General features: G+C 44.7%; 1 protein-coding gene across 5 annotated transcripts in view; it reads left to right on the top strand.

Moving 5' to 3' along the window:
• The first annotated feature begins 4431 nt into the window (after nt 1-4431).
• LOC137355624 (adhesion G protein-coupled receptor E3-like) overlaps nt 4432-12762 on the top strand; it is a 71099-nt gene continuing 62768 nt past the window's right edge. For 2 of the 5 annotated variants that reach the window (XM_068020980.1, XM_068020982.1), the window contains exons 1-2: nt 4437-4544; nt 8621-8855. In XM_068020980.1, the coding sequence (XP_067877081.1) occupies nt 8825-8855 (31 nt within the window). In that variant the 5' untranslated portion in view covers nt 4437-4544; nt 8621-8824. Of the gene's footprint in view, nt 4545-8620; nt 8856-12762 lie in introns of all 5 variants that reach the window. The other 3 variants (XM_068020984.1, XM_068020983.1, XM_068020981.1) reach the window with 2 other exon arrangements.

The raw sequence follows: 12762 nt of genomic DNA on the forward strand, positions 1-12762 counted from the left end.
ACGTCTTTAAAGCGGAGACATGGACGGCCGGTGGGTCTGATACCAGTGACGAGCTCGTTGTACAATGTGTCCTTGGGGATCCTGCCATCTTCCATGCGGCTCACATGGCCAAGCCATCTCAAGCGCCGCTGGCTTAGTAGGGTGTATATGTTGGGGATGTTGGCCGCCTCGAGCACTTCTGTGTTGGAGATACGGTCCTGCCACCTGATGCCAAGTATTCTCCGGAGGCAGCGAAGATGGAATGAATTGAGACGTCGCTCTTGGCTGACATACGTTGTCCAGGCCTCGCTGCCGTAGAGCAAGGTACTGAGGACACAGACTTGATACACGCGGACTTTTGTGTTCCGTGTCAGTGCGCCATTTTCCCACACTCTCTTGGCCAGTCTGGACATAGCAGTGGAAGCCTCTCCCATGTGCTTGTTGATTTCTGCATCGAGAGACATGTTACTGGTGATAGTTGAGCCTAGGTAGGTGAACTCTTGAACCACTTCCAGAGCGTGGTCACCAATATTGATGGGTGGAGCATTTCTGACGTCCTGTCCCATGATGTTCATTTTCTTGAGGCTGATGGTTAGGCCAAATTTGGTGCAGGCAGCCGCAAACCTGTCGATGAGTCTCTGCAGACACTCTTCAGTGTGAGATGTTAAAGCAGCATCGTCAGCAAAGAGGAGTTCCCTGATGAGGACTTTCCGTACTTTGGTTTTTGCTCTTAGACGGGCAAGGTTGAACAACCTGCCACCAGATTTTGTGTGGAGGAAAATTCCTTCTTCTGAAGATTTGAAGGCATGTGAGAGCAGCAGGGAGAAGAAGATCCCAAACAGTGTAGGTGTGAGAACACAGCCCTGTTTCACGTCACTCAGGATAGGACAGGGGTCTGATGAGGCGCCGCTATGCTGAATTGTGCCTTTCATATTGTCATGGAATGAGGTGATACTTAGTAGCTTTGGTGGACATCCGATCTTTTTTAGTAGTCTGAAGAGACCACGTCTGCTGACGAGGTCAAAGGCTTTGGTGAGATCAATGAAAGCAACGTAGAGGGGCATCTGTTGTTCACGGCATTTCTCCTGTAGCTGGTGAAGGGAGAACAGCATGTCAACGGTGGATCTCTCTGCACGAAAGCCACACTGTGCCTCAGGGACATACACTAAACACATGGATAGCAGGGGAAAGCATGACAAAGGAGAATAGGAAGTCAAAAGAATTTCAGAAGGTAAAGAGGATGTATGAAATTAAATTACCAAGGAATATAAAACCAAATAATAAAATATTTCACAAACACATAAAAAGGAAAGTTGGGATAGGAATAGGGTCATTAAGGAAACTGTCAAGATAAAATCACAGGCAACAATAGCGAAATTGCAGAATTATTAAATAACTATCTTGCCAGTGTATGTACCAGGCAGACAAATCAAGTGGACATGACATTGGGAGATGAGATTAGAAATGATATAACTGCATTTAAAATAGTAAGAGGAGAAATATTAAATAAGCTAAACAAACTGGTCTGGATGGATTACACCGACACATTGGGCTAGATTTTACTAGCTTGCCAACGATCTCGGCAATGAGCTTCCAAGATGGTGGCCCGCACACGCGACTGCCACCACGTCGGCTCATTTAAATGGCCAGGCGGAGCATCCACCCCCGATGACATGGAGGTGGCGAGCGCTGCGTCCCCAGCAATGGCGCCTGATGCCACCACGCAGGCACTGGCGCCATTTTAAAGGGCTTCAGGCCCTTCCAAATCATTAACATTTTTAAAGTTGCAGGGGAGAGAAAATTAAAGTTAAAAATTTATTCAAAATTCCAATCCCCTCTCCCACCAACCTCCCCCAGTGACTAATCAATTTATTAATTGCCCGCTCGCCCCCCCAAAAAACTAATCTCATGATTCAGACCTTCCCCCCCTCCCCAAAGAGATAATAGAAATTCTACTACACATATTTAATATTCCATTTGAGAAAGGTGTATTGGCAGAGGACTAGTGCTTAGCTAACACAGACTTTTATTTAAAGAAGGGAGATTGAACATGTCTAGGGAACTAAAGCTCAGTCAGTTTAATATCAGTAGTCGGAAAAATAATGGAATCCCTACTAAAGCAGAGAATAGCAAAACAAAAATATAATAATGAATAGTGAACAGAGAGAGTAGGTGAGGGTTATGTAGTAGATGTAATATTATCTAGATTTCCAAACGTCCTTTGATGAGGTACCATATAATGAAATAATGAATAATATGGGGTCAGGGACAACTAGCAGAATAGATAGCTGGTTGGTTGAAAGACAGAAAGCAGAGAAGAGGAGTAAATGGTACTATTCAGAGTGGCAGAAGGTGTGAAGTGGGTCCCCTGAAATACCAGGGCTGGGACCATAATTCCTCACAATTTATATTAATGATTTAGATTTTGGAATCAAAAACACAATTTGTAACTTTGCAGACAATGCAAAATTGGAAGAGGACTACAAGGAATTACAAGAAAATATGAACAAACCTGCAAAATAGGTATATAATTTCCAAATGAATTTCAAGACAGATAAACACAAGGTATTGCAATTTGACAAAAAAAAAAATCACATATTGCTTAGAAACGAAGAATATAAATGGGGTAAAGGAGCAAAGGGATCTGGGAGTACAAATGCACAAATCACTAGAAGTTGCAACACAGGCCATTTAAATGAAAAGCAAATCAAGCACTGAGGTTTATTTCTAGAGGGATAGAATTGAAAAGTTAAGAGGCTGCCACCTGGACTACCATCCAATTAAGGATAGTGGCCTGCCTCTCGGAGCTGCTGGCCCAATCAGAGGGCCACCAGCCCTGCAGCCTCAGCTGTGCTACCGTTAGAAATGGCTGCTGCTTCAGGCTGCATGGAGAAGGAGAGGACGCCCTCATCTTGTAGCAACTTTCATTTCTGAATCAGGACCAAGCAGGCAGGCCCTGGTGATAAGGGGGTAAACCTTCCAGCGGTGGCAGCAGGGAACGGAGGGTCCAGAAAGGAAAGCCCCCCTCACCCGGGAAGCCCCCGGGAGGCCGCCTCGGTGAAGCTGGTGGATCCTCATTCAGCAAGGTGGGGGGAGGGTGACAGTCCCAATGTCAGTAAACTGTCAGCAGTGTTGGGAAATGGGCATCAATTAGCCTATTAATTGGATGAAGGGCCCGCCCACCTTCTATCAGTGGGCAGCTGACCCACTACCGTTTCTCCTGCTGGATATATCCCCTGATGGCGGGAACACTTTGGGGTTCCCTCCAAATGCCTTCTGCCGCCATTTTACCACCCTCCCACCTCTCAGCCTATCTCCAAAGCCCTGGTAAAATTCCAGCTCTGGGAATGTGTTTCCACTTGTGCGGAACAGTAAAACTAGAAGCCATCAATGTAAGATAGTCACCAAGAAACTAAATAGTGAATTCAGAAGAAACTTCTTTACCCAGAGAGCGGTGAGAATGTGGAACTCACGATTGTGTATTGTGGTCGTGTAAATCAAGTTTTGTTTAAAGAAGTCTCGGGTTCTTTGTAGGGTTAAAGCATAACTCATTTATTAACTACAGATACAACTATTTACACTCTCCACAAGCCTGTCTAGCCAGCACATCTCGTGCTGCTTCCAGCTTCTTCCCAACCTAATACCCATGTGACTATTGCATCATCATCACTAGAGTGGGAGGGGTTTACTCTCACTGTCTCAAATCTTAACCCTTTCAGGCCCTTATACTACACTCCCTACCGCACAGATTAGTATAGCAAATAGTATGGATGCATTTATGGGGAAGCTAGTTAAACACATGAAGGAAAAGGAAATATAGAGTTATGTTGATAGAGTTAGATGAGGAAAGACGGGAGGAGGCTCAAGTGGAGCAAAAAACCAGCATGGTCTGCTTCTGTGCTATATATTCTATGTTCATTCTATGTATATAAAAAAAAGCAAGGATAACAACCCTATCCCTTACCCCCAAGCCTGTCAGGACAAACTGCAGGGAAATAGTTCAATTGGAGACAGGAGTTTGCAGAGGAAGGAATTGAGAGTGAGAATGTGTTGGTTGGAAAGTAAACACTCTTGTTGATTGCTGTACTTAAAGATAGGCTGCTACGGGTGACTCAATCTCCCCTGTTTTAAGCTCTGGGCTGAGTGCCTAATTGACCACTGGATCAAGTTGTTACAATCTATAAATAAACAGTTGCCATCTATACATGACAAGCACAATTACTGTCCATCATAGACATGCACCGTTACTGCTCATGTACAAATTGTTACTGTCCATGTATAACATGTGTTGTTAATCCCCACATTTCCCATGCACTGTTATTGTCTGGTAAATGTACTGTTATTGTCCATGTAAAAATATACCATGCTATTTCTCACTGTTGTTGTGCAAGAATACAGCTTCCGTCTAGCATAGTTCCAGTTCCTGTGGATGACATAGAGTATTGAGAAGTGTTGAAGTTGATCTCAGACACACTCAGTGTGTGAGAGCTGCTACACGCAGTAACTGGTCTGGAGAGGCTGTGGCTGGAAAATCATGAGATCAGGAACGCTGTATCTAATAATGGGTGAGTACGGGGGATCAGATGGGCTGTGTTGTGTCTTGGGTTCCCGGAGCTTCTTAAATAATCACACTTTTGACACCGATACTGGAGCTTGCATTGACTTTATTTCCTCAAATCCCTCTGTGTGCGGTGGAATGATACAATGTGTGTTTGGTACACAGGTTGTCATGCAGTAGTGAGTCATGGGGCATTGTGGAGATATATTTTGGATAATATAACAGGGTAACTGGTCTAGACTGCTTCAACATCAATATTACAGATTTATATCATATTTTGTCACATACTATGATAAAAACTGTATTGAATGTGATATTTAAGCCCTTTGATGGAGAAGGGACACTTAACCAGCAGAGCTGATGGGTGACTTAGTCCTGTTTGTTGATGGGATAAAGCCTGCCTTCAGTGTTTTAAGTACAACTGTGTGTTAAACTGGGAGGTGATTCATCTGGAGAATAAATGCTGGCATAGACCAGTTGGGCTGAATGGCCTGTTTCTGTGCTGTAGATTCTATGTAATTCTGTAGAAATTGGGCAAAAGCTGCACAGTGTGACACTGACAGAGCATCACAGGTTGCAACCGGAGCTCCAAAGCAGCAGCATTTAAACCACAAACATGATAACTACGAGTAGTAATGTGAGGCAGGAAGTTCCACAGCCCCGTGAACCCATTGCTGGAGAAATGTAGAGTATGAAGAGTGTTTAACCAAACCTTAGCTTGTGGAATTCAAGCTAATCTCTCTGGCCTTTTACACCGACATCTACAACCAGAGAATTGGAGATTGAGCAGTACAGAGAGCTGTCAAACCATCCTGTCACCTCGGAAATCCAGGTGTGAAGTCAGCCCAGGTGAATGTGTCCTCTGTTTTCTACCTCCATGTAATAGCACTGTGTGAAATGAGTTTGGCCAGGCTCGGCCCAGTTCTCATCCTACCTCTGGAATATATTACTGGCTGGTGTGGTGGGTGCTGACCCTTTGCATTCAGGGGGGCTGCTGGACTGGTTCTTGACTGGGGCAGTGATCACATCATATAGAAGGAAATTGGCTTTATGGATCACACTTAGTCCATGCGACGTCCCAGATTGGTTTTGATTGTCTTTGAGGGGTGGTCGGAGAGGAATTTCCGAGGGTATTTTTCCCCTTATTAATCCTGGGATTGGTTTTTCTGTTTTTCTCCTGTCTGTGGGAAGGGAAGTAATATTATGTAGTATGGCATGAGAGGTCAGCACAGGCATGATGGGCCGAATGGCCTCCTTTTACACTGTATCATTCCAGGGACTCAAGATCTCCAGCTTCCCAAAGCAAACCTGCTTGAAACACGGACGCTAACCTACGGTACTCTAAAGTTTGATTTCTAGGCACAGTGTTAAACAACGATGCATCATTCCTCACCTCAATTGGTAATCCGTTGGCGGGTTTATGGTTTCATTGGCTGTAAAGCGCTTCGAGACAACTGGTGGTCGTGGAAGGCACTGTATATATACAAGTCTTTCTTTCTTTTATTAATAAAACCCAAATTATACAAAAGGAGGAAACGTAATAACTTAAATGATAATATTCCCAGTGTCAACTATGTTACCCCAGAAGGCTGTGGAACCTCAATCATTGAGCATGTTCAAGACAGAACTCGATAGATTTCTGGATACTAATGACATCAAGGGATATGGGAATAGTGGAGAAAAATGGCGTAGAGGTAGATGATCATCCATGATCTATTTGAATGCGGAGCAGGCTCGATGGGCTGAATGGCCTACTCCTGCTTCTATTTCCTATGATCCTATGAACACACGTATGTTTTCAGTATAAAAGATAGTTATCCAATTAAACATATATCTATCATTATTTTTGTTTTACTTAATGGGAAATTTGGATGGTTGAATTAAGGTGGGCCTACCTCTTCTGTAATTACCATAATTTTTCAAATATTATATGCACCCAAATATAACACACACCCGACTTTCATGAACAAAGAGTCAAATTGTCCTTATCACCATGTACAATCTGCATGTTTCTCTTGACGTGCAGACAAATTTCTCAGGGCACCAGTGGATCATCTGGCAGGCCCTTCATGGTTCACTCAAAGGCTAACTCGGGGCAGTAGGATACATCTGCGAGGTGTTTATAAATGATGAAAATTAATGAAAACAAGGGACGATTCTCATTGATGCCTTAAAATACCATCGAAATGCAACATTTCCAGTGAGTATATGTTATCATTCACAACGCATCCAAAAAAGATGTTTTTGACCAGCTGTAAAAAAAATTGTTGATTTGTTACCATATATAATACACACCCTAACTTCAAGATAAACTTGGGGGAAAATGCATATATTATATTTGGAAAATTATGGTACTATGATCTTGTCAAAGGGCTGTAGGACCACATCTTGATCGCACGATATCAGTTCAGTCAGACTTGTCAACTGTGGTCCCATGGGATTCAATGAACACGCTGCAATGCAATTCCGGTAAACTTTAACTGGGAAATTTCTGAGCTTGTGGCTAGGCAGGACAATATCCCAAGGAATTTTCCCCATCTTTTATTATAAAATTGTAAATATTGAATTGCAGAAAGAGCTGCATGTTTCTAAACCCATGCAGAACTCGACATCCATGGAGAGGTCTACAAAATTATTAATTAATACTCATCTTTTAAAAGTTAGGAGAAAGTACCAACATTCTCAAGGAGGTTTGCTCATTTTTAATCGCTGGACAGTTTGTGGCCCACAGTCGGACAGGATTGTGCAGGAGAACCAGACACAGTAGAGGAAGATGGCAGCATTGAAATAAAGGTCACTTCTAATACAATCACTTGAAGAAATAGTTCAGGATTTGTCCAGTTTGCTTTCCAATTGTTATTAAATTAAAATCCAGTTTGAATAAGGACAGAAGCCAAAAATGGTACAAGGACCACTAAATGTGACACAATGTTAAGGTCAGCCTGACATTGGTCCCTCCCTCTCAGTATTATTACCTTCCTGTCGCTAGATTGAGTCCCATATGAACCATGAGGCACGTTACACGCAGATTAATTCATCTGTTTTTTTTAATTCATGCTCTAGGCTCTGTAATTGTTCCTTTGTATTCAACTCTCAGCTTCAGCCAGCACCTGGGTTCGGGGTGAGCCCTTTACGCAGCGCAGCTATGTTCCCGTTGACAGGGGCGAGAGGCCGCGACCACCTGCGGACGTCGATGGACGTGTTGCACCACGGCCAACCCAGGCTCAGGGCTGTGCAAGCTGTCATGTGAGCTACTCTGTAGCAGGGTGAGATACACCCGACTTCTGATGGGCCCTGCGCTCTCCGCCCTCAATCTTTACTGGTTGCGCCGAGCTGTGTCCCACTGCTCCAACCTCCGGCTAAAAATCAGGATGCAAAGGATGTCGCTGGCAGTCAATGATAAGAGGCGATGCTGAGAGAGGGCGGTGTCAGCTAAAGGGTCATCTGCTCGGTGACGACCAGCTCCCATTGAAACTTATCACCTACCTGACAATCCGTACCTTCAAGAGAAGGGGCAGAAGAGGAAAAGTATTAAAAGAAGTACAAACAAGGGATAATGGCTAAGAAATTCAGAGCGCCCATTTTCAGGCACGTGTGGGGTGCATAGAGTTAGATACCCAACAGCAGAAGAGAGAGGTCAAAGATTCCTCAGATTCAGGGCCTCAAACCTTACTGTACTTGAGCTGTTGTGGCACAAAGACTGGAAAAAACTCAGCCCTCAAGGAAGATTCCCTGACGTAAATTGAAGTTCTGTCTAAACAGGCTGCTTCTTTAATAAAGCAAGCAGTCTCAGTGTATTCACACCTATTCTGTACTAATGCTTTGTCTTTCAACACACCATTAACATATTGTTTGCCTTTGCTCCGTGACCTTATGGTCAGCTATGTGGCCTGGTCCAATCTGCACCTTCTCCTTTGTTATCTCTTGCCCCACCCCCTCCTCACTTGTTTATAATCTGTGACTTTTCTAATATTTGTCAGTTCCGAAGAAGGGTCACTGACCCGAAACGTTAACTCTGCTTCTCTTTCCACAGATGCTGCCAGACCTGCTGAGTGATTCCAGCATTTCTTGTTTTTGTTTCAGATTTCCAGCATCCGCAGTATTTTGCTTTTATTTAAGCAGTCTCAGAGGCTGGCCCGAGGTTGCTCTTCCCATTTGGGTGGTGTTTATGACTACAACTGTTGTCGTTTTGCCAGATGATCTCAGTAGTAGGAAAAGGGTGAGCGTAGTGTTAGAACAAGAGCACAACTGGACTAGCTACGACTGTTAAACTTTACTGAGAAAACAATGGGCACCAAATACAGCCTCCTTATACTTGGTATGTAATGTGTGATTGCTGTTGGGAAGATTGCTATGTGTTTAGGACTGTTTGATCATTATTATACTGTTAAATATTGTTGTTCCCTCTCTTTAAGGTTATAATATATTTTCTACCCTATCTCTCTCTCTGTATTCCTTTCTGTCGAATAGCCATGTGCACAAATTGTCTCTTTCATCTACATCAATATTTCTCACCCTTCCTTTCTCACATTTTTTCTCTGGATACTTTTTTCTGATGTTTTGCTCTCTCTCTTTCCCACGCTATTCTTCCTATTCTTAGTGTGTGCTTTATCTCCTTATTTTATGTCTCTTTCCTGGGCTCTCTCTCTCTTCCTCACTAATTTCCCTATTTTGGTCTCAATCTCCTGATTTTATGTCTCTTTCATGCTCTCTCTCTCTCTGTCTGCTATCTCCGGCTCTCTCTATGTGAGGTTTCTTCACCTCCGTTGCTTTTTTCTTTTCTCTCCTCCTCATGCTGAGAAATCACCTCAGCAAATCCCGTTTTCCACTCTCTTTCTCTGGCTCCTGCCCCTCCGCCTAACTTGGGAATTTTTTGGTCAGTTGTCAAACCAGCCCTGAAGACTAAAAATAGCTGCCTTTTCATGGGCAGGATGGTGGAGCTGACTGGAAAACAATGAGTGTGTTGACCTGAGCAAAAGCCGGCTGCCTGCAGGGAGTGAGTGTTGAAGGGGAACTTTGTGAAGTCTTCCCTCGGATTTCAGTAGCGTGTAACTGGGGTGGGTTAAGTGTTTGCACTGAGTCAGTTTGAACTGAAAAGACATCCGTTTCTAGACTGGGTTATAAATGTGGAGAGCTGTAGGATCGTGCCTACTGTACAAATTGAAATAATTTGAGGTGACAGTTTTGCTCAGAAAGTGCACTGGCACAACTTCTTCATTGGGCTTTTTCCTGTACTGTATCTCACTACAGTGAAGACTTGTGAGTGAATCCCACATGTCCTGCTGGGAGTCGTAATGTCTCACTGTTTTGTCTGAATGTAGCTTCATTGGTGCTTTATTTGTGTCTTGATTGCTCCACTCTCTGGCAATGCTGTGCTTGGGTTCAGTTGGGTCAAGGTCTCTTGAGTTATCTTACATGGGATCCCCGATGGCCACAGTGGGTGAGCGGATGCTGTTCACCTGGCATGTTTGGGGCCAGCTTGCTTCAGGACCAATGTCCTGCCAATGGTTTCTTGGTTGTGCACAGCCTATATATTGCACTGTGCGGTACCTTCCAGCCTGCGGCACAGCGGCACCCCCGCGTAGCTCAGAGAGAACATTGTTCAGAAGAGCGCAGTGTGTCGCCCTCTTGGAGGGAAGTGGGAGCTTAACCCAACCGACGGGACCATGCCGCTACCAATTTTGATTTCAGCGCACCACCCGGCATCTCGTCAGATTTCTCCTCTCAAATTATTGACTGTTTTCAGGAGAACAGGTCCAAAACGATCGCCATTCCCCTCTCCCCCCACGATCTCCACTCCAATCCCTTGTCTCAATTGCAACCCAGAGTGTGTGAGTGTGGCCGGTCTATTCAACTATGGGGAGCATCGGAACCAATGGGTAACGATCAGTATATCAACCCTGTCCAATTTTACCCTCTCCTGGTGAACTGAGGCCAATCGCAATACTCCCTGACATCAGCTCTCTCATTGTAGACTGATATCAAATGCAGGATCTTCCAAGTCAGTATCTCTTAGATAAACTCCTGGAAAGGTGCCACCAGACACTGGAAGAGACCTGAAGTGAGACATTGTGTTAAATTCAGTCCAAAGGACCTAGAGGTGACAGGAGGGCATCAAAATCCAACTAAAGGGCGGCATTCAGAAAACTGAGCCAAGTCCCTGTCACACCATCCATTGAAAAGACTGAGCCCAGATACTCAGGTCTGTCCGTCCCCTCATCGGGTCACACTGCCTCCGGCTTAGTGGTTCTCTTGATAATCATTACACAACTAACACAGCTCATCAAAGGTCTTGTCCTGTTCTCCCCATTTCCAAATAAACAAAACATGTCGAACATCCCTCGCTGTCGAGTGAGGGCAGGGATTCAGGCTCCAGCTCGATGCCCTCAGTGTAACTGGCATCTCAGGCAAGATAGCAGCTGGCACTGCCTGGATATTATACCCAACCGGTCAGCAGCTGGTGGGGGAGCAGGGGTGAAAGGAGCCAAAGGTTGTGAATGAAAGAATGCTCATTTTGGCCCCAATGGGAGCCGGACGAGTGTTTAAAGGGTGTTAGATTTTGGTTAAAATGTGGAGTCATGACCGTTTTTTTTTCTTTATTTTTCCCTCTGGACCTGGACTCACAACGTCTCAGATAGTGCCCGACACTAGTTGCCCTGAATTGTTTCCACAAATTCCAAGGGTGTTGAGAAGCAACCATGAAGTGTTGGATTGGAGTCAGGTTGCATTCAGACTGCGTAGGGGTGATGGGCTCTCTTCCTTGAAGTGCATCAATGGACGCAGTTGGGTTTTTCTTAACGCCGTCCTTGTTACAATGTGGAACCATTCTGCTCAGCCCTGCCGGTTTTGTCACCTCCGATGCCTCAATCCCTGCACAGGTGCTCAGACAGAACGTTTTTTTGTTTCACTGTGTGGAATTCGTAAGCTCTGAAGATCTGGTAGTCCGATGCAGGATGGTGCGGTGCACACAAAAATGGTGTATAGCCAGGGCTTTCAAAGGGGCACTGTCAATCATGGCAAAGTTGCTGACATATTTTTCAGTTTTGGCGGGAGGAGAGAAAGCCTCTGATTGTTTTTTGATACAATATTATGATGTATCAGTGAAAGCAATAGCGTTTTTTTCACCTTGTCACCATAATAATGAACAAACATCAGAAGGTTTATCCAAGCGTTTATTACACAGATGGACAGGTACTCTGTCATCCCCCAACTCCGTCAAATCAATGGCTCGAGCTGAGATTTAGGCCCATGCCGAACAGTAACCCTCCCTTAACTCGTTAATTCCTCCTGTGACAGTAACAAAAATAGAGAGAAGTTGCATTTATATAACGCCTTTTGTGGGCTCATGACATCCCAAAGTGCTTAACAGCCAATGACATACTTCTTTTGAAGTCTAGTCACAGTTGTAATGTATGAAACACAGCAAGATGCCACTGACAACAATGGGTTAAATGGCCACATAAAGTGCTTTAGTAAATTTGATTGAGGGATAAATGTTGGCCAGTACATGATGGATAGTGTGGCTGCACTTCTCCCAGTAGTGGCACAACATCATCCACCCGAGACAGGGCCACAGCTTAATATCTCATCAGAAAGACGGCACCTCCGACAGTGCAGACTCATTCAGTACTGCTGGATTTTGTGCTTCAGGTCTCTGAGAGGGACGATGAACCCAAAACATACTGACTGAAAGGTCAGAATACTACAGCCACAGTTAACAGCAAAAGTTGCGGTGTCACAAGGTGGGTGAGATTGCAGTGAAGGATGACAGCAAATGCAGGCAGTGAGGCCGACCAGCTGTTCATATCCAATGTTGATGACAGAGACTTGGCTTAGCAATCAGGGCAGGTACAGCACGGGGTTAGATACAGAGTAAAGCTCCCTCTACACTGTCCCCATCAAACACTCCCAGGACAGGTACAGCACGGGGTTAGATACAGAGTAAAGCTCCCTAAAAAAAACGGGGTTAGATACAGAGTAAAGCTCCCTCTACCCTGTCCCATCAAATACTCCCAGGACATGTACAGCACAGGGTTAGATACAGAGTAAAGCTCCCTCTACACTGTCCCATCAAACACTCCCAGGACGGGTACAGCACGGGGTTAGATACAGAGTAAAGCTCCCTCGACACTGTCCCCATCAAACACTCCCAGGACAGGTACAGCACTGGGATTGGCTGGTCAATTTTGAGCACTTCCTGCCAGCAATCAGGGGGAGCAGCTGCA

The sequence above is a fragment of the Heterodontus francisci genome, chromosome 43 (assembly GCF_036365525.1).
Source record: "Heterodontus francisci isolate sHetFra1 chromosome 43, sHetFra1.hap1, whole genome shotgun sequence".
In the NCBI taxonomy this organism is placed as follows: Eukaryota; Metazoa; Chordata; class Chondrichthyes; order Heterodontiformes; family Heterodontidae; genus Heterodontus; species Heterodontus francisci.